The sequence below is a fragment of the Castor canadensis genome, chromosome 11 (assembly GCF_047511655.1).
Source record: "Castor canadensis chromosome 11, mCasCan1.hap1v2, whole genome shotgun sequence".
Lineage (NCBI taxonomy): Eukaryota > Metazoa > Chordata > Mammalia > Rodentia > Castoridae > Castor > Castor canadensis.
The window spans coordinates 19,575,510-19,595,878 of NC_133396.1; the positions used below are offsets into that span (position 1 = coordinate 19,575,510).

Sequence of the window (20,369 nt, forward strand, 5' to 3'; positions counted from 1 at the left end):
AATCTAAAGACCCAAAACTTTGAAACTATTGCAGGAAAGAATAGGGAAACACTGGGACATATAAGCACAGGCAATAACATCCTGAATAGAACTCTAATAACTCAGCAAATAAAAGGAAGGATCGACAAATGGAACTGCATCAAACTAAAAACCTTTTATTCAGCAAAGGAAACAATTACTAGATTGAAGAGACAGCCTCCAGAACAGGAGAAAATCTTTGGTAGCGATACGTCTGATAAGGGATTATTAACCAGAATTTAGGATGCTCAATAAACTAAACTCCCAAAGAATTAAAACCCAAAGAAGAAATGAACAAATGAACTGAACAAATTTCAAAGGAAATTTGGATTTATAGTTATTAGAAAATCTATTTCTGACAGTGGATGTGAACTATCTTGGGAAAAAAATTGTAATGTGATTAGTAAAATCTTCCCCTGAATTCTCTCTGACTCTCAATGACTTGATGAATAACAGGTAGCATATCTTTTGATTCTGTTTGATACAGTGGTGTTCAGATGAACTATAAGTACTATAAATAAATGGTATTGGTCACCTAATGCATGGCAGGCGCTGTACATACATAAAGTCATTTTACTTCCCCATTTATCTACGTTATTAAGTGGTATGTTTTCTGTTTTGCAGATAGGACACATCAGGATCGGAGAGGTTAAGTGACACTCTTGCTTTAATAAATGCTGACCTTGCACAATTCTGGTTGATTCAACAAATAGGAATCAAGTATCAGCTATTTACTAAACACTGAGCTCAGTATTAAGAGCCAACATTGTAATAAATTGCACTTCCTTACTTGAAGATGGAGAGACAGATAATCTCAATGCGATATCTTGTGGGGAAGAAGGTAAGCACAGGATGCTACTAGAATATGCCAGGGCCACCTAACCAAGGCTGATGTTTGTGTAAGAATGTATGTATGTATTTGCACACGTGCATTCATATATGTATGTGTGTCTGTGTGATATGAGTGTTAGGACAAGTCCACTGGAGAAGACTGAGCTAAATCTTGGAAATGAATCAGAGTTAGTTAAATAAAGAAGTGGAGAGAAGGAATAATTGAAAGAATATTTGAGATTAATGAAAGAACATGAGCAAAAGCTAAGACAGATGAAACTCCAAATGTCTAATAAGTAGAAGACCAGTGTTGCTTGAAGCAAACTTAGCGAGGAATGAGTGTTAAGACATGGAGCTGCAGAGGTGTGTGAAGGACAGGTGACAGAGGACAGATTTCCTACCCACATAAGCAGCCTGCGTCCTTCTTATGCACCTCAAATATTCATGTGAGGATTATTAGTGCCACTCTGCTGCTCCATCTTCATCTCTATAGGTTCTTCCTCTGCACCCTTCACCCTTTTCATTTCCTTGTCTCCCTTCATCCACCTTGTCTTTAGTCTTTTACCTCATTCTTTCATTCTTGTCTCTTTTTGATTGTTGCTGTCATTTTTATTACACCCACGACAAATTCAAGATGATTTCTTTTTGTACTTTAAAGATGCTTCTCCTCTATGTTGATCCTTTTTTGATTCCTGTCTAGTAGATGCTGGTGCAATCTTATTACTGCATTTCCCTTTTTTTTATCTTAACTAATTTTTTTGGAGGTACTAGGATTTGAACTCAGGACCTCATGCTTACTAGGCAAGTGCTCTACCACTGGAACCAAGCTCAGCCCCCCTTTTTTCTTAACTTTTAGAGTTTTAATTATGATTTGCTGTCCTTGGGAAACTTTCAGTGCTGTACTTGCTAAGCTCTCAAGGAGCTCCAATCCCTCTGAGGTCACATTCCTGAAGTTCTAATATGCATGAGAATCATTCAAAGTGGTGATAAAAATGCACATTCTTGGGCTCCTTCCTCAGTGATATTGATTCTGAATGCTTGGTTTGGGACCTGAGAATATGTGTTATTTTAATAAGTATCCCAGGAGATTCTGATTTGACGACACAAGGACTACACTTGAAAAATGCTAATGTAAATACCTTAGTAAGAAGCTAGATGTGCTGTGCTAGTCAACTTAGTGCCAGTGACTACTCTGGGCTTAGCATAATCTACTTCCAGTCCTTCTAGCCCTCTTCACTAACACCTTACTTACTTGTCTAACCCATTAGACTCTAAGCACCTTGGCTGTAAGAAATGTGGCTTGTTTGTCACTAGGCAAGCAGTACCCATAACTAAAAATCCCCTGTACCAGTCACTAAATGACTTGGTAAGTGGGATTTCTAGGGAAAAGGTTTTGCTTAAGTCAAGCTTTGGATCCCTTGTGCAGATTCTAAAATCTGGTTCATTTGCACACACTAATAAATATGCACTAAAGAATGAATCAGGGAGCAGGGCAGTTTTCTATGCTAGGAAAATTTATTTTATTGAACACAGAGAGAAGCACATTACAAACGATGATAGGGAGGATTTGAGCAGCCAAAACGATCAGTGCTCGGGATGGGTTTACAAAGTCCACCCTAGGGATTCTAAAAGACTGATGTAGATGCCTGGGACTTTGGCAGAGGGTGGTGATGAAAACCTGACTGTATCCAGATTATAGGATGTTTAAACTGTCTTCACCTTTGGGAAAAAAATCTAAATTTTTCAACTTGATGAAAAAGCCAAATAGGGGTTTGGATGCCAGAGTGTCATTCTGTGGGGATGACAGGGGCTTAGCAGCAGGGGCTCAGAAGCAGGGGTTGCAGCAGGAGGTCCTGCAGGTGGTGCGGCAGGGCGCAGGCTGGCAGCAAGGGGGCCTGCAGCAGGGCGCCTGCACAGAGATGGGCTGGCAGGCGGTGGACGCCCAGCAGCAGGGCCTGCAGACCACGGCGGTGCAGGACGTTGGGCAGCAGGTGATGGGGCGGCAGCAGCCCTCCTGCAGGCCACAGGGGTCACAGCAGATGGGGCGGGGGCTGGGCTCACAGATGGGGCGTGTGCAGTGGGGCACACAGGTCACAGGGCGGCACACGGTGGTCTGGCAGGACACGGGGCGGCAGCAGCAGGGGTCACGGCAGCAGCAGGGCTGGAGGCAGCCTCCCCCACAGCTCTGGGAGGAGAAGGAACCACAGCAGGTCATGGTGGTGTCTGGATTGGTGTGGGATTGAGGAATTGAGAGCAGTTGAGTTTTCAGGTGTGATGTCTCCTTCTCCCTGTGAGCCCTTTATATACCTGGCTGGGTGGCGATGACCCCCAGGACACATGATCATTCCTCAATCTTCTACCCAATTAAGTGAGGAATTAATATTGACTAATGTTATTTTTGGTCACCTTGGCCTCACACATATCCATGGGCATCCATCACAAATATTCCTTCATTTCTTTTTGTTGTTTATTCTTAACAAATTTAAACATCAAAGAGAAAAAGAATGTGTTTTGCAAATGACACTGAATCTAATCAGCCGGCATTTTATTCTTTGTCTTCAAAGACTTTCAGGATTGCCACCCACGCAGTGACTTGCCTTGTTAGTACACATGGACATGACAGTAACAGGTTAATAGCATCACTCCAAGCAGACCAATTGTCATCTCCTTCCCAGAGGTTTACAGGGAAAAGGGACCACGTGGAACCCTGGATCCTGCCACACTGGTTTGGTCACTCTCTCTGGCATAGGACTAGGGCTTTGCTGCCTTGGTTGTTGGTGTCTGCTCATTCACCTGTAATACCCTCCTTGTCCTTACAAATTTAAGCTCAACTTCCACCTTGATTATAAAACTTGCTTCAAAGATTCATTGCAATTTTCATCTTTGTAATTTATTTGGGATTAGTCATTGCATCTGTAGGATGGAGGAAGGGATTGTGGATGAGTATATAGGTCCATTTCCTCAGTTTACAGCTGATGTTGAGAGGGTTAACTAAGGTCCCACAGGGAGGTTGCAGTGTGAGGTCTGAGCTCCATGTCTCTTCATTCATTGGTCAGTGACCTCTACACTGAGGCTTATGCTTACTGGGCTCAGTAAGCCATGCTTTCATTAGAAGTAAGCAGAAGATCCACTTTTCATTTCAGCAGCATTTTTAGAAGTGATACTGGAAGAGGACTGGGAAACATTTGACCCCAGCAACAAATAACTTCTGGGTGGGGTAAACCCTGACCTCCAACCCAGAAGATTTCTCTCAGCGTCAACAAAGGGGAACTTCTTGTTGGCCTGCTTGTTTCTCTGCTGCCAGTCTGAAAATATAGTCATTGTTTCCCTTGGTAGACATCGTGAAGCTAGGCGATTGGGAGATACGCCCTTGTCTAATAACTTTTATTGTTAATTGTTTGTACCTTCACTAGCTTTTAGGATGAGTTCCATAAATGCATCTCTTGCTTTTGAAGTACACCTACACTTTTCTTTTGGATTTAAAAAAATTAGAATCTTGTTCAATCAACCCTGCTTGATTTCTGTAAGTACTGGGGGGGGGGGGGGAAGAAAGGCAAAAAGCTTATAAAACCCCCACTCAAATCTTTTAAAATATCATTTATCCTGAAATGACCCCACTTGGACTTCAAGGTGGAGGTTTTTTAATTGTTAAAAGGGAATTAGTTCCACTTTACATTGAAGAACCCATGGAAAATATCACGAGCATGACTTGTAACAAATTCACTCTCTAGCTTTCTTCATGCCAAGATTTCCTCTTGACTCTTTATAATAGTAGTTGGTTGTTACTAAAGACCAAATATGGCTGGAATTATATCCATGATCTTAGGCAAAATGATATTCATGATTGGTAGAAGGATATTTCCTGATTTGTTTAAGAATAACCATTTCATTTATGGCCAGCTTTCTGGGGACATTTTTGGTCTCCCTCAGCAATCCCTAGTGGCAGTATTTTGTATCACAGTTTTATCCTGCTTTGTTTTAGAACTAGGCTTTACTGGAAGTTTCCACACCCTTTACTCTTAAGAACAGCTTATCATAGTTCTCCTCTTAATGTATTGTTTTCTGATGCTGGCTTTCAGTTGCCATTTTTCTGCCTACTCTATAAGAACTTTAAATTACCACTTATTGAGTACTCGATATGTTCTAGGGATTGTAACAGGTACTTTATATATCTTATTTGATTAATAATCATGATAATAAGTAGAGGAGGACTTCAAAGCTTAGAGAAGTTAGCTAATTTGCCCAAGGTTATATAGTTCTTTAATAAGCGTCTGTATTCAAACCCAAGCATGTTGGGGCCAAAAAGCCCACGTTTTAACAAATATGCTTATGTTCCTGCCTAGAAAGTGCAAGGTCCTGAGTTTAAACTTCAGAAGCACACACACACACACACACACACACACACACACACACACGCACACGCGCACACACACGGACAGCTTATAAATGAATGGAATTATCCTTCAGTTTAATATCAAGAGATTTACTTTATACTGTCCATATATGCTCAAAGTTCACTACTTAATTAAAAGTCTATTACCCTATGTCCTCTATAAAATTTGCTAAAAATTTAAAATATAACCAACGCTGGCACATATTCTTGGGCATTATTGTACTTTTGCTATAGTTTTAGTAAACTATGGGCCCATTTTTGCATGCCAATTGGTATATTAAGCTGGTTTCTCATTGCTACCATGGTTGAATAACCAACTATTGCTGCATAACAAACAACCATGAACTTATTTCATGGGAAATAATAAGTATTTATTTTTTGGTCATGTGTTTGTAGGTCAGTTGAGGTTTGGCTAATTAAGGCTGGGCTTGCTTGGCTTCTAGCCACTGGCTACTTTGGAATTCCTTTTTGAATTAGAGTTACCTTATTTAGCAAATAAAAATACAGGTTTCCCAATTAAATTTGAATTTCAGATAAAACAATAATTTTTATGATAATTATGTCAGAGTATAGAAAGGTCAGATTTATATTTAAAAAGTATTTGTTGTTTATTTGAAATTCAGGTTTAATGAGTTGTTCCATATTTTGACTAAAAACCCTACTTCTTTTTTTTTATTTTATTCATATGTGCATACAATGTTTGGGTCATTTTTCCCCCCTTACCCCAGCCCCCTCCCTTGCCACCCCACCCCGCTCCCTCCCTTACCCCCCTTAACCCCTTGCTACCAGGCAGAAACTATTTTGCCCTTATCTCTGATTTTGTTGAAGAGAGAGTATAAGCAATAATAGGAAGGAACAACGGTTTTTGCTAGTTGAGATAAGGATAGCTATACAGGGAGTTGACACACATTAATTTCCTGTGCATGTGTGTTACCTTCTAAGTTAATTCTTCTTGATCTAACCTTTTCTCTAGTTTCTGGTCCCCTTCTCCTATTGGCCTCAGTTGCTTTAAAGTATCTGCTTTAGTTCCTCTGTGTTGAGGGCAACAAACGCTGTCTAGTTTTTGGGTGTCTTACCTATCCTCACCCCTCCCTTGTGTGCTCTCACTTTATCATGTGATCAAAGTCCAGTCCCCTTGTTGTGTTTGCCCTTGATCTAATGTCTGCATATGAGGGAGAACATATGATTTTTCGTCTTTTGGGCCAGGCTAGCCTCACTCAGAATGATGTTCTCCAGTTCCATCCATTTACCTGCAAATGATAACATTTCATTTTTCTTCATGGCTGCATAAAATTCCATTGTGTATAAATACCACATTTTCTTAATCCATTCGTCAGTAGGGGGGCATCTTGGCTGTTTCCATAACTTGGCTATTGTGAATAGTGCTGCAATAAACATGGGTGTGCAGGTGCCTCTGGAGTAACCTGTGTCACATTCTTTTGGGTATATCCCCAAGAGTGGTATTGCTGGATCATATGGTAGACCAATGTTTAGATTTTTAAGAAGCCTCCAGATTTTTTTCCAGAGTGGTTGTACTAGTTTATATTCCCACCAGCAGTGTAAGAGGGTTCCTTTTTCCCACATCCTCGCCAACACCTGTTGTTGGTGGTGTTGCTAATGATGGCTATTCTAACAGGGGTGAGGTGGAATCTTAGTGTGGTTTTAATTTGCATTTTCTTTATTGCTAGAGATGGTGAGCATTTTCTCATGTGTTTTTTTACCGTTTGAATTTCTTCTTTTGAGAAAGTTCTGTTTAGTTTACTTGCCCATTTCTTTATTGGTTCATTAATTTTGGGAGAATTTAGTTTTTTGAGTTCCCTATATATTCTGGTTATCAGTCCTTTGTCTGATGTGTAGCTGGCAAATATTTTCTCCCACTCTGTCGGTGGTCTCTTCTGTTGAGAGACCATTTCTTTTGTTGAGAAGAAGCTTTTTAGTTTTATGAGGTCCCATTTATCTATGCTATCTCTTAGATGCTGAGCTGCTGGGGTTCCATTGAGAAAGTTCTTGCCTATACCTATTAATTCCAAAGTATTTCCTAGTCTTTCTTGTACCAACTTTAGAGTTTGGGGTCTGATATTAAGATCCTTGATCCATTTTGAGTTAATCTTGGCATAGAGTGATATACATGGATCTAGTTACAGTTTTTTGCAGACTGCTAACCAGTTTTCCCAGCAGTTTTTGTTGAAGAGGCTGCTATTTCTCCATCGTCTATTTTTAGCAGCTTTGTCAAAGATAAGTTGGTTATAGTTGTGTGGCTTCATATCTGGGTCCTCTATTCTGTTCCACTGGTCTTCATGTCTGTTTTTGTGCCAGTACCATGCTGTTTTTATTGCTATTGCTTTGTAATATAGTTAGAAGTCGAAACCTTACTTCTTTTTTTAAAAACATTTTTATTAGCATATATTAGTTGTGCTGGGGAGTTTCACTGTGACATTTTCATATGTGCTTACAATGTTACTTGGTTAGGTTTGCCCTATCATTGTTCTCCCTCATCCCCCTCTCTCCTACATAAACAATTTCAACAAGTATCATTGTTTTATTTTCATACAATTAAATAAAGTACATTCATCCTCCCCCTCCCACTAGTGCCTATCCCTTTATAGGACCTGTTTTACATTCCTGTCCTTCATTTTTAAGGTGTATATTCATTGTTCACAGGGGTTTTGCCATGGTATTTCACCCATGAGTATATTTTGCTTTAATCAGATAACCCCCCTGTATCACTCTCTCTATTATTCAGTGGGCTTCAGTGCATTTTGTTACGCCATCTTCCTATGCAGATGCAATGTATTTCAATATTGTTCACTTTCTATCACTCTCATTTTCTTTTCTTCTCTCTCCTTCCCCAGTCTTCTCAAACATATGTGTATGTATATATGCTTGTATTTTGTGTATACTTACCTTTTAGAGCTATTGTCCACATGTGAGTGGAAACATGTGACTTTGTCTAATTTGCTTAACACGATGATGTCCAGTTCCATCCATTTACCTGCAGATGTCATAATTTTATTCTTCACAATCCTACTTCTGAAAGCCAAAGCACAAGACATTAAACCCAGTACTGCAGATACATTTCAAGTCTTTGCTCAGGTGAGAGAGGATACTTGTCCTAGACAGGAGGAGGGGAAAAGAATAAATATTAAAGAATAAGCTAATTTACTGAAGTGGAGGGAGAATCAATTATTTTAGTAGTCTCTGATGTGAGTTTAGACAAGAACTTTTAGAAAGTCAGATTGTACCCATCGGTCTCCATTTATGTGGAAAATTTCTACTCCTCATCTTTCCTGTATTCCCAGTCATCCAAAAACTATCATTGATTAAACAGGAATTATCTGATTTCCCTATAGGAAGTTCCTATTGCCTATCTCCTATTAGTTTATATTTGATTGGGTATTCAAAAAACTAAAAATCATCTATTGAGAAGAACACAAATTTTATGGAAGTAGATATTTTATTAATCAAATGTTTAATTAGAAATTTGATTTCATTGCTTAAAAAACCATAGATTATTCTAACAACTAACAGGTGAAATTTCCTCTTTGGAAACATATAATTGAAGGATTTTAATTAATATGGATCTCTCTGCTGAGTACATAGATATAGGGATTCTGAATACAAATTGTAAGGTGATAAATTTCCAATCTAAAACAAAAAAAATTCTCAGATACCAGAATAAAGTATCAGCTGTCATTTTGTTTAGCCTCACAACTCAAGACAACTTTTCTATAAACTGGCACTGCAACTTTAGGGTATGAATCAGTGACTCAGGGCTGAGATTTTTAATGTCTTCTCACAGATCCGAAAGACATTACTCAGAACAACTAAAAGCTGAGACTCTCAGCTGGAGAAATTAAGTCCACTGATTAAGAGAAGTCTTGTTCTTTGGGGAGAGCTGATGGAAGAAAACAAAAAACTATATCCATACTGAAAACTTATAGCTAAAGTAAATTTGAAATCCAATTTTAGACTTCTCTGTGGTATGGGAATCACACCACAGAAATTCATTTGTCTTAGGTCAGAGAAACCCCTGGATCTCCTAGCAGTAACAAACTTGAAAACATCATAGGAAGAACAAGTAATGATCTGTTTCTTCATGTGATGTGTCATTATTTACCATGAGCTAATATTCTACAGAATTTTTTTTTGCTATAAGAGTTTTATGTTTCTTAGATGTGAAAATGTCCTTATAATTTCATTTTTTATTAACTAACAAATCACTGGTCTCAGTTATAGCTGAATAGTGGAGCTTTTGCTCTGGTAAGCTTGATTGGTATTATGGCGATAAATATTACTTTATCCCTTCATCCATGCAATTGTCTGCATCCATGCAGACCATCTGGGTGGTAACAAAAATGGCGGTGCTTAAAACTTTATCTTGGACATTCTTTAGTGAAATCACTTTTTTGAGAGGTAGGAGGACACTGGACAGTAATTGTTTCATTAACTCATAGTAAAAGATGAACTTTGGCAGGAATGATTAGAGAATTTGTATGATTTCAGTACCTTTTCCAAGTTAAATGATATTCTGTCCTTAACTAATGTCTTCTGTCCTTGACATCAAGCTAGTCATACTCAATTCTTTATGTTCTGAGCCTCTTTCAGTTTCTCCTACAAAATTTCAGTAGTTATAGTTTGTTATTTGATATATAAAAGCAGAAAAAGATGGCACTATCTTTCTCTTGATATTTGTACTTGTATTTATTTATTTTTTCTTTTTGTCCCCATCACATCAAATCCTTAGGTGAGAAGGGTTTATACAGTCTATTTTGTTACACACAGCTGGCAAGGCATTTTCACAGCCCATTAGAAGCTGGTATCAGGTGCTCATGTGGGATTGTTCTGCAATCTAGAGTTCCCGTTCTCCCCATTTCACTTGTCTTAAATAGAAAAAAATGACTGTAACCTTCAGTTTGTCCTCTGAAAATAATTGTTAAAAAATTCAGATCATAACTCAGATGTGAGAATCCAACTCACGTACATGAATAAAAAATGTTTAATTATTTAAATAAGTGCAAGACAGCAAGCAAAGGATCCTTAGGACTGGCCTTAGCTTAACAGTGTGGCCTGAATGCCACACTGTCTAGCAGTATTGCATCTGGCCTAACAACTTTCTTCGACCAATAAAACATGGTAGATGTGTTATTATATTGGCTTTGAAACTTGAAGGTCAAATCTTGAAGCTTCACCTTTGCTCTCTTGGAACAATTCTACCACTCTGCCAAGAAGTCTAGTAGAGGCAACTAGAAAACGAAAGGTCACAGAACCCAGTTGACAATCAGTACTGCTATGGTTTTGGATACATGTCTTCCAAAAGCCCATGCATGAAAGTAGTCTCCAGATGTTATGGTTTGGATGCGAAGTGACCCCCTCCACTAGAGGTTCACATGTTGAAGGCTTGGTCCTCACTGTTGACACTATTAAGAGGTGACTGCATCATAAGGGTGCTAACTTCATCAATGGTTTGATGCATTGATGAGTTCATAGCTGAATGGACTATTAGGAAGTAGAACCAAGTTGGAGACAGTAAGTCAATGGGGACGTGCCTTTAAAGGAATATTTTATCCCCAGACTTTTCCTCTCTTTCAGTTGTTCTCTGCTTCCTGGCTGCCATGAGGTGAGAGCAGTCTCCTCTCTCACATGCCTCTCATCATAATCTCCCCATCATGATATTCTGCCTTGTCACAGCCCAGAAAAAAAAGAGCCAATTGACTGTGGACTGAAATGAACGTGAAAATAAATCTTTTTTTCTTTAAGGTGATTTCTTTCAGGTATTTTGTCACAATGACAAAAAAAAGTGACTAAAATACCAGGCCATGGGAGGTGGTGGACCCTTTAAGATGTGGGACCTGCCAGGCACCTGTCACACCTATAGCCCTAGCTACTTAGGAGGCAGAGATCAGGAGGATCAAGATTTAAAGCCAGCCCTGGAAAATAGTTTGCGAGACCCTATCTTGAAAATACTCAACTCCAAACAGGGCTAGTGGAGTTGCTCAAATGGTAAAACTCCTGCCTAGCAAGAGTGATGCTCTGAGTTCAAACCTCAGTGCTACCAAGAATAAAGAGATGGGACCTAGTGGGAGTCTTAAATCACTGGGGGAATGCCCATGTCTGGAATAGTAGGACACTCATCTTTTCCTCTATTATGCTTCCCCACCATAAGGAGAATGACTTTCCTTTGCTGCACTCCTACTGTGATGTACTGCTTTACCCCAAGCCCAAAACAATGATGCCAACCAACCATGGACTGAAACCACAAAAACTGCCAGCTAAAATAAACCTTCCCTCTTTTTAAATTGATTATCTTAGGTATTTTGTTACAGTAATGCAGAACTGACTGACATGAGTAGTAGACAAGTAAATGAAGCCATTTTGGATCTTTCAGCCTCAGTGAACTTTGAGATGACGGTGGTTGTATGAGGAGTTCAGGCAAGATCAGTAGAAGAATGCCTAAAAGGTAAGAAATTATAAATTTTAATTGTTTTAAACCATTAAGTATTGGGGTGGTTTGTAACATATTAGACAACTGAATCTGTTACATATTCAATTTATTTATACATGTGAACATTTACCCTTGGGGAGAATGTGACCAGGCTCTTCCTTTACACAACTCCTACTAATATAGAAATAGTTAGCACAGAAAGTCTTTAAGTAGTTGAGAATGTGTGATGTCACTATAGTGCTCTAACTTAGCTCATTTGTTTGTTTGAATATTTTTGTAGACAATTATAGAACATTCTTCTAGAAAATAAGTTCTGATAGTATCTAAAGTTGTGATAATTTCCAGTTCTAAGTCTAGGGCTTAAGAATTTAAAAAAATTTTATTATGATATATTCATTGTACAGGAGGGGATTCATAATGACAATTCCAATTAGGCTTATATTGTACATCAGTACAGTTTCCCCTTCATCTGCCTCCTCCACCCCCTCCCTGCCCCACTCAAAGCAATTGCAGGAGGTTTCTTTGTTCTTTCACATAGGTATATGAAGTCAATCAGCCGTATGCCCTCACCTAATCTCCTTAATTTACCCTCCCCCTCTCATTTGTACCCCGCCCCACTGTGCCTATTTCACAGTCCTCTTTTTCATTATTAATATCTGAGTTGATGTTCAGAGGGGTTTCTCAATGTGTCCCCACTGTGGGTGTACTTTACTTTGGTCCATTCAACCCCTTCCATTTCTCTCCTTTCCCCCTTTACCTCCCACTCCCCATTTTCAACAGCTTTCAATACCCATCCTCATATCCTCTACCTTCACAGATGCTGTGCTTTATGATATCACTGATGCTCTATCATTCCCTTTTCCTTTCCTTCTTTCCCTGTGTTCCATAGAGTAGTTCTGCTATTGCAAACATGTTCTACATATGAGTTTGTATATGATAATGGTTATTTTTGTGAGGGCTTAAGAAATCTTGACTTAACTCACTCACTGTATAGATTTGGATTGCCTGTGTACAATTCTTGCTTCAGTTTTTCATTTTGGGTAGACAGAAGCTTGAGAAGGAGTAGATTCTTGGCATTTTGTTTTGAAGGAAAAGAGATAAATAGGAGTGAAGAATGATGGGTTGAGTGAGAACTAGGAAGCTTGGCATGGGTGTCAAGTGTAATTCAGGCATGATAATTTAGCAAATTAGAATGAGAAGGAGGATATAAGTTCACATTACTGAAGACTTAGCTTGGGGTCTGAGGGATGTTGGGGATGGAGACTGATATAACCGGTGTGAGGAAGAGTGAGATGGTCAGATTCCAAAGGCCAGTTACATGTCTAGTAGTTCCAAATAGCTTGATTTGTTATATAGTGGGCCCAACCTTTATTTAAAAGGGGTTATCTGAGCATGGCATGGTGGTTCATGCCTATAATCCTAGCTACTCAGGAGGCAGGGACAGGAGTATCATGAGTTTGAGGTCAGCCTAGGCAAAGGTAACAATTGGATCCTGTCTGAAAACCAAAATAAAAACACAAGGACTGGGGTCATAGCTTAAGTAATAGAGTGCTTGCTTAACATGTGCAAGGCTCTGGGTTCAACCCCCAGCACTGCAAAAAAAGGGAAGGAGGGTTTATCAGGGTAGACACCTTACTTGGTACTCTGACCATAAATCCATTTGCAAAGGTAAAATGAATTAGAGTAATAGGACCCCATAATAAAAATGTTTCCGTAAGTATTTCTAAAGCTATGGTTCTCAGCCTGAGTGCACATTCAAGCTCCCTGTCAACTTAAAATATCCATGCTTAGGCCTTACATCCAAGGGATTCAGATTTACTTGCTTTTTGATCTAGTCCAAGCATGAATATTATTTAAAAGTTTGTCAGGTCATTACATGAGCAGCCAGAGTTTGGAACCATTACTCTAGATTTAAGATTTCTGATGCCATATTGGCTGTATGATTATCTTCAGGATGAATACCCAGCTTCTCTCTGACACCTACAAGGAACTGGACCACCAATCAGGAACAGTTATAACTGAGGTGGACATGCAATTCAGTTGATCTGATAGACTATGGAGAACAAACCAATTAAATGTTACCTACATGGACAGTATAGAATAATGTGTATACTATATAGTGTATGCGTTCTATGCATAAGTCTTTGGTGTGTGTGTGTGTGTGTGTGTTTATATACATAAAGATGTCTTCTTTCATAATATCCCCTATAAGAACAAAAGTTGTTTGTCCAACTGCTTGCTAGACTTGTCCTCTTGGATATCTAGGAGGCAATTCTGACATGAACTATTGCTTTTTTTTCTCCAAACCTTCCATTTCCCCCTTCTCAACAAACGACAACACCCCTACCTACTTCCTTAGTCTTCAAACTGAATTCTGTTTCCTTTCCTTTCCTCTAACCTATCCAAAATCAGGTCCTTTCTTCAGTACCAGTAAAAATGTCCCCAACTCTTGTATTCCTCTCCATCTCTACCACTACCTAGTTCACCAGATGTCTCTGTGACTTAACCATTCTCCCTTTCAATGAACTCTTATATCATATTCCCATTTTTCTAAGATCAATTCTCCAGCAGTCAAGGTATTTTCTCTGTTAGAAAATAATTTGCCATAAAATATTTAGAATATTCAAATGGCGTAAGACTGATAAACATGTCTTATCTTAGGAAATAAGACATTGCCAGTGTAATCAAAACCCCTGTGTTTCTTTTCCAATCTCTATTCCTCTCTTCTTCAACCTAAATTAGCCACTGTCCTCAACTGAATGTTTATCATTTCTCTTTGTGCTTTTACCATGTGTTGTACCACTAAGCCATACATAGGGATGTGTGTTAAAGCACTTTACATAAATAGCATCATACTACAAATATTCTCCTATAATTTGATGTTTCTGCTCAAGATTGTGTGTGAGCTTCGTTCATGTTCACAAAGTTAGTTCTACTTCATGTATTTTCTTTGAACTGATATTCTATTACATGAATAAATATGCCTTATTTTAAATATCTACTCCTCACATTTTTGGAAATCTAAAAACATACATTTGATTAAACATTATACTGGATGTGTTTTCCTCCCCAGTGTGGATGGGTCTTATCCAATCAAAAAAATAAATAAAAAAGCTTGAATAGAACAAAACAGTATGAATAAGAAAAAACTGCTCCTGTCCACCTTCCCTGGTCAGTGTTTTCCTTCCTTTGAACCTGAATTAAACACTGGTTCTTCTTGAATCTCAAGACTGCTGCTATGTGGCCTCTTCATCACTTTTTGGGCCTCCAGTTTGCTAACTGCAGATCTGGGGACTTGCTGGTTCCTGTAATCATGTGAACCAGCTAGTGTTAAGTCTTTTATAATTTTGAATTATTCCTAAATTTCTAGAAGAAACTCCAGTTGGTATAATGCATTATTCTTTTACCTATTACTAGTGCTCGTTAGATTTTTGCATCTATGATTTTCTGTAATGTAGGGCTTTAATTTCCCTTTATCACATTATTCTTTTCTGATTTTGACATTATGACTAAACTCTCCTCTTAAAAGTGAGTTGGGAAGCTCCTCCTTTTTCCTATTCTTTTTTTTTTTTCCAGTTCTAATGGGAGAGGACTTCTTTCAAGGTTTAGTAAATGTACTTCTAAATCAATATTGGTCTGATATCTACTCTCCTCCACACATATCAAGGTGGTGAATAGATAATTTCTTTAGTGATTATTGGCTTATTTTGTTTTCTATATCTTCTGGAATTAATTTTCTCAATTTACATTTTAATAGAAATAGTGAGCTTAATCATAATTTCCTAACATATTAGTATAAACTTATACATAATTTTCTAGTTTGTTTTAATATTTTCCTTTTAGTAGCCAATTTTCCCCCTTTTCAAACATATTATTTTTCTGTTAGCCTCTTAGTCACTCTTTTCTCTTTTGATGGATTTTGCCAGACTTTTCCCCATTGTATCACTTTTTTATGTCTGTGTGTTTGCAAAGTTGATTTTATTCAACTTTTCATTAAAATTTTTTCACTATTGATTTTTATAGTCTTATCCTTCCTTTTGCACTGGTTTTATTGATTGATACAGGTGAAATGGGAATGTAATAGAAGGGTAACCTTTATACACAATTGGCAGAAACATAGGTTCGTGCAGTCACTATGGAAATCAGCAGGGGGGGCGTTCCTCAAAAATAGAACTATTTGCTATACCACTCCTGGTATATGACCTACAGGATAAAAGCCAGCTTATTTAGAGATCCCTGCACAAACATATTTATTGTGGCACCAGTCAACCAAGGTGTGCATCAACAATGAGTGAATGAAGACAATGTAGCATGTATATACAATGGAGTTTTATTCAGTCATATAGAATAATGAATCCTTTCATTTGCAGGAAAATGAATGGAAATGGAGATCATCATATTAGGTAAAGTCAAACTCAAAAAGACAGATATTGCATGCTTTCTCTCAAATGTGGAATTTAGAGAGGAAAAGAGGACATGAAAGCAGAAGAGGGACTACTAAGAATATGGAGAAGGATGGGAAGGTATAAGGAGTGGATAAGAGAGGGTAATGGGGGTAAATGTGGTCAAATTACATTATATGCATACATTAAAATGCCACAGTGAAACCCATGACTTAGTATAGTTAAATACCCTAATAAAAAAATAGAAGGGGGATCTCCAAGTGTGCTTACAAAGTATGACTTCAATTATGAACTCATAATGCTAACTTGCTCAAATGTCACATATAAAATAAAATTAAAGTCTTTTTATTTTCATTTTTGATGAACAGAAAAATTTGGGGTATATAAAACCCTTAACATGAGTTCCTCTATGATTGCAGAACTTAGAATATCACAATCATACTCACAGTCTTCTGTGTCATATTTGAAGTGTATTTTATTCTACTTATTCCTCCTTGGTTGAAAAGCAGCTAAGGCAGATTCAAAATGAGTTGGATAATAAGGAAATGTCATTATTCCAAGAAGGTGTCATGACTCATGATGAAGCTCTTGGCAACATTTCTCTAAAGACATCTGAAGAAATATGAAGCATACTAGTGAAGTCTGAACAAATCATCTTCAACTCACATTTTTTTCAATAGCTTAGGAACATTCTATAGTCTGGTAATAAGCTAATTTCAATATAAGTAGAAACACCAAGACCAGGTACTATTACTGGAGGGTCATGTCATAATCACTGCATATTTTCAAAGTCAAACAATAGCACCATTCCTGGGGATTCTTTCCTTCCTTCCTCCCTTCCTCCCTCCCCACCTCCCTCCCTCTCTCCCTCCCTCCCTCCTTCCTTCCTTCTCTCCTTCCTTCCTAGAAGTCAAAGGCTGCCTTCAAACTCCTGAACTTAAGCAATCCTCCTACCTTGGCCTTCTCAGTGCTAGGATTACAGATGTGTTCCACCATGCCTGGCTACTATGACCTAGTCCTAATTTTTAAAGTCCTTAAAAAAGAGAAAATCAGTTGTGAAATTCCAACCTTTCAGGATACATATATGTTAGAATGATAAGTGTGGAGATATCTGAATTATAAGGAAAACTCTGAGAGAACACACTCAGAAACATACACCATCAAGATAAAGCACATTTCTTAAAAAATACAATGAATGTGCATTTCTTCTTAGAAGAACTCAATGGAAATATAACCCACTTTGTGATTACAGATTCCGAAATGTTGTTTATTGGATGGGATTGAGAACATTAACTCCTTTATAGGAGATTTTCCTGATTTCATTGGCATGCACCACTTTTTATTTCCTCCTAGATGTTTGGTTTTATCTTTTTCCCTTTTGTGGTATTAAACAATATAGTATAGTACGGATAAAGTGTATTTTAATTAGAAGTAAAGACATGAATCAAATCTTTCAAAATATTTAGATCCATACATCACACACACACACACACACACACACACACACACCATTTTTGTGTTAACATCTTATCTCTGTATGACATAATTTTTATTTATACAATGATTTCAACATGACTTCATGGATCTTCATGTAAAATACAATTGCCTAGTTATTAAATAAAACAATTATGAAAACAACAGAGAAAATGTCAATGAATTCTTATGTTCAGAGAAGTTTATTAGTAAGCAGAGAAGCAACAGAATATAAGAAACACTGGCTTGGAGAAGAGACAGGACATAGCTGGCCCCCCAGGTCTGAGATGTAGAATCAGTGCCAGTACAGGGGCTGTGGTCAATACCTAAGTTGTTGGGAAGAAAAATCTAGAGCTCCGAAGTGATGAGAAAAATTAATTTGGAGCTTTTGGATAATTTCGTAGTTGTTGGATTGCAAATTGATTCATATTTGGTGGTAACATTGGAAGGAAACCATAGCAAAGGGGAGAGTTTAAAAGGAATCAGAATGTGCTCAGAGTCCAGAGGATGGTGGTGGGCTCACTGGAATCATGAGGTCCATCCTGTTAAATGACATCAACCAGACTCCAAGTATCCGAATGGTCAGCCCATCTGAAAAGTCTACATCTGTGGGGACAGAAGAGAAGGGGATCAGCAGCAAGGAATGGCACAGCACATGGGGCGGGGGCAGGTGGAGATGACACAGGTTGGGCGATAGCAACTGGTGTGGCAGGAAACGCGACCACACACTGGGCGCAGGCAGCAGCTGGGGCGGCAGCAGCTGGAGCCACAGCAGCTGGAATCACCACAGCAGGGCTGGCAGCAGCTGGAGATGCAACAGCTGGGGCGGCAGCAGGGCTGGCCACACACAGACTGGCAGCAGGGGCGGCAGCAGGGTTGGCAGCAGCTGGACACACAGCAGCTGGGGCGGCAGCAGCTGGGCTGGGAACAGCAAGGCCTGCAGCAGCTAGAAATGCAGCAGCTGGGGTGGCAGCAGCTGGAGGTGCAGCAACTGGGGCGGCAGCCACACAGGCGCCAGGAGGGCTGGCAGCACACAGACTGGCAGCAAGGCTTGCAGCAGCTAGACACACAGCAGCTGGGGCGGCAGCAGGGCTGGCAGCAGCTGGACACACAGCAGCTGGGGCGACAGCAGGTGGTCCTGCAGCAGCTGGTCACACAGCAGCTGGGGCGGCAGCAGGGCTGGCAGCAGCTGGACACACAGCAGCTGGGGCGACAGCAGGTGGAGCCACAACAGGAAATAACCATGGTGTCAGAAGATGGAGGTTCTCGGTGGGTTTCCAGGAGAGTGAATATCTTGAGTTTAGAAGTCTTCCTGGCCCATCCCCCCCCTTTTATACTCTGCTGAAGCCCTCTTGTGACCATGTCATTATTTCCTTGTTATTATTTACCTTCTTGGAAAGCTTAATCACTTAATTATATAATTGTGTGTTTCTAATGAAATATTCCAAAAAAAAAAAAAAGAGAGAGAGAGAGAAAACAAGACATTTCCTTTTCCTGGTGTGCTCCATTTTCAATTGAAACATTTGTCACCTTTCTTTGTTAATGTATGTTATCTTTGTCCCTAACCTATTACAAAGCATTTGTCACACCAGTGTCTGGCATTTGTTTGTTTTACCAGTGTATTTATTTTGTATTTTTATTAGCATGCATTAGTTGTACAAAGAAGTTTCATTGTGGTATTTCCATACATATGTATAATCTACCCTGATCAAATTCAGTCCCTCTGTCTTTCCCTCTCACATCCCCTCCTTTCTCATAATTCAAACAGACAAGTTTCCTCCTGTCTATACACTGCTCCTTATAAGTCACGGAGCATGATTTTCACAAGTGTTAATGTATCTTTTGATATCAAAGAATATTCCATTTAGGTAAAATGTTGGTAAAGAATTAGAAGGAAAGATCCATTTGGGGGAAGATGTCCCATCTGTCCTGAGCATGACTGGGATCCTTCGTGGGCCTCTTGGATGGTCAGGGAAATGATCAGACCCAAGAAAATTCTAAACGTTGTCAGATCTCATTCCAGAGTCTCAGGTCTGGCAAAGACATACTGATTTGAAATAATAAAAACACATTTTTCTCTATATGTCTTCCAGAATAGCCATTAAGAGTGGGGAGTTTTGCTTTATCTTTTCTTTTTGAGACAGTCTTGCTATGTTGTCCAGACTGGCCTTGAACTCATGATTCACCTGTGTGTGCTTTGCGAGTGCTGGGATTACAATTGTGCATCAACATGCCCAGCTTTTGATTTATCTTTTGATTGTCAAAATTGCACAGTGGATTTTCATGCATAAAAGCATTTGTTATATATGAACAATATGGAGACTTGTTAAGCCTTCAATAATAAGTACCCAAGACTTTCTATTGGAGACTATAGAGATAGAACATCTCTTTTCTGAAGGTGCTTGAATAAGACACGTGCATAGGAAACAATTTGGCAAGAATTAAAGAATCACAATTACTTTAATTAAACAATTAAACTAAAAGTATACAGTATGTGAGTAAGTTCCATGCATCTCTCCAGTGTATCACTTTTGAAATGTTCACTATGTATCAAACATTGTTTTGAATATCTTGTAATTAATTTGTTTTCAATGCAATCCTGTGAAGTAGTGTATATTCTTATTCTATTAGTGGAAGAATTGAAAGAAACACAGAGAGATTAAAACAAGAAACAAATCAAAGTGTCCAAGATTAAGCTAAAATAAATTTAATATGTCTCTGGATTGTCAAGGAAAGGTTGAAGAATAAAACTTGTAAGCTTTTGCTGAGGGCTGATTCATGTTCCTGGAATGTTTCTTCTTATCAGCTC

The 20,369-nt window shown here is 38.7% G+C and overlaps 2 protein-coding genes across 2 annotated transcripts; both read right to left on the bottom strand.

The window, feature by feature from the left end:
• Nucleotides 1–2,322: 2,322 nt before the first annotated feature.
• Nucleotides 2,323–3,140, bottom strand: LOC109679834 (keratin-associated protein 2-2-like). The gene has a single exon (XM_020154909.2). It carries the CDS (start codon nucleotides 3,062–3,064, stop codon nucleotides 2,675–2,677), a length of 390 nt encoding a protein of 129 aa, XP_020010498.1. The 5' UTR covers nucleotides 3,065–3,140; the 3' UTR covers nucleotides 2,323–2,674.
• A 14,730-nt stretch (nucleotides 3,141–17,870) lies between these two features.
• Nucleotides 17,871–18,850, bottom strand: LOC109679835 (uncharacterized). The gene has a single exon (XM_074045696.1). The coding sequence runs from the start codon at nucleotides 18,803–18,805 to the stop codon at nucleotides 18,191–18,193; it is 615 nt and encodes a 204-aa protein (XP_073901797.1). The 5' UTR covers nucleotides 18,806–18,850; the 3' UTR covers nucleotides 17,871–18,190.
• Between the last annotated feature and the right edge of the window lie 1,519 nt (nucleotides 18,851–20,369).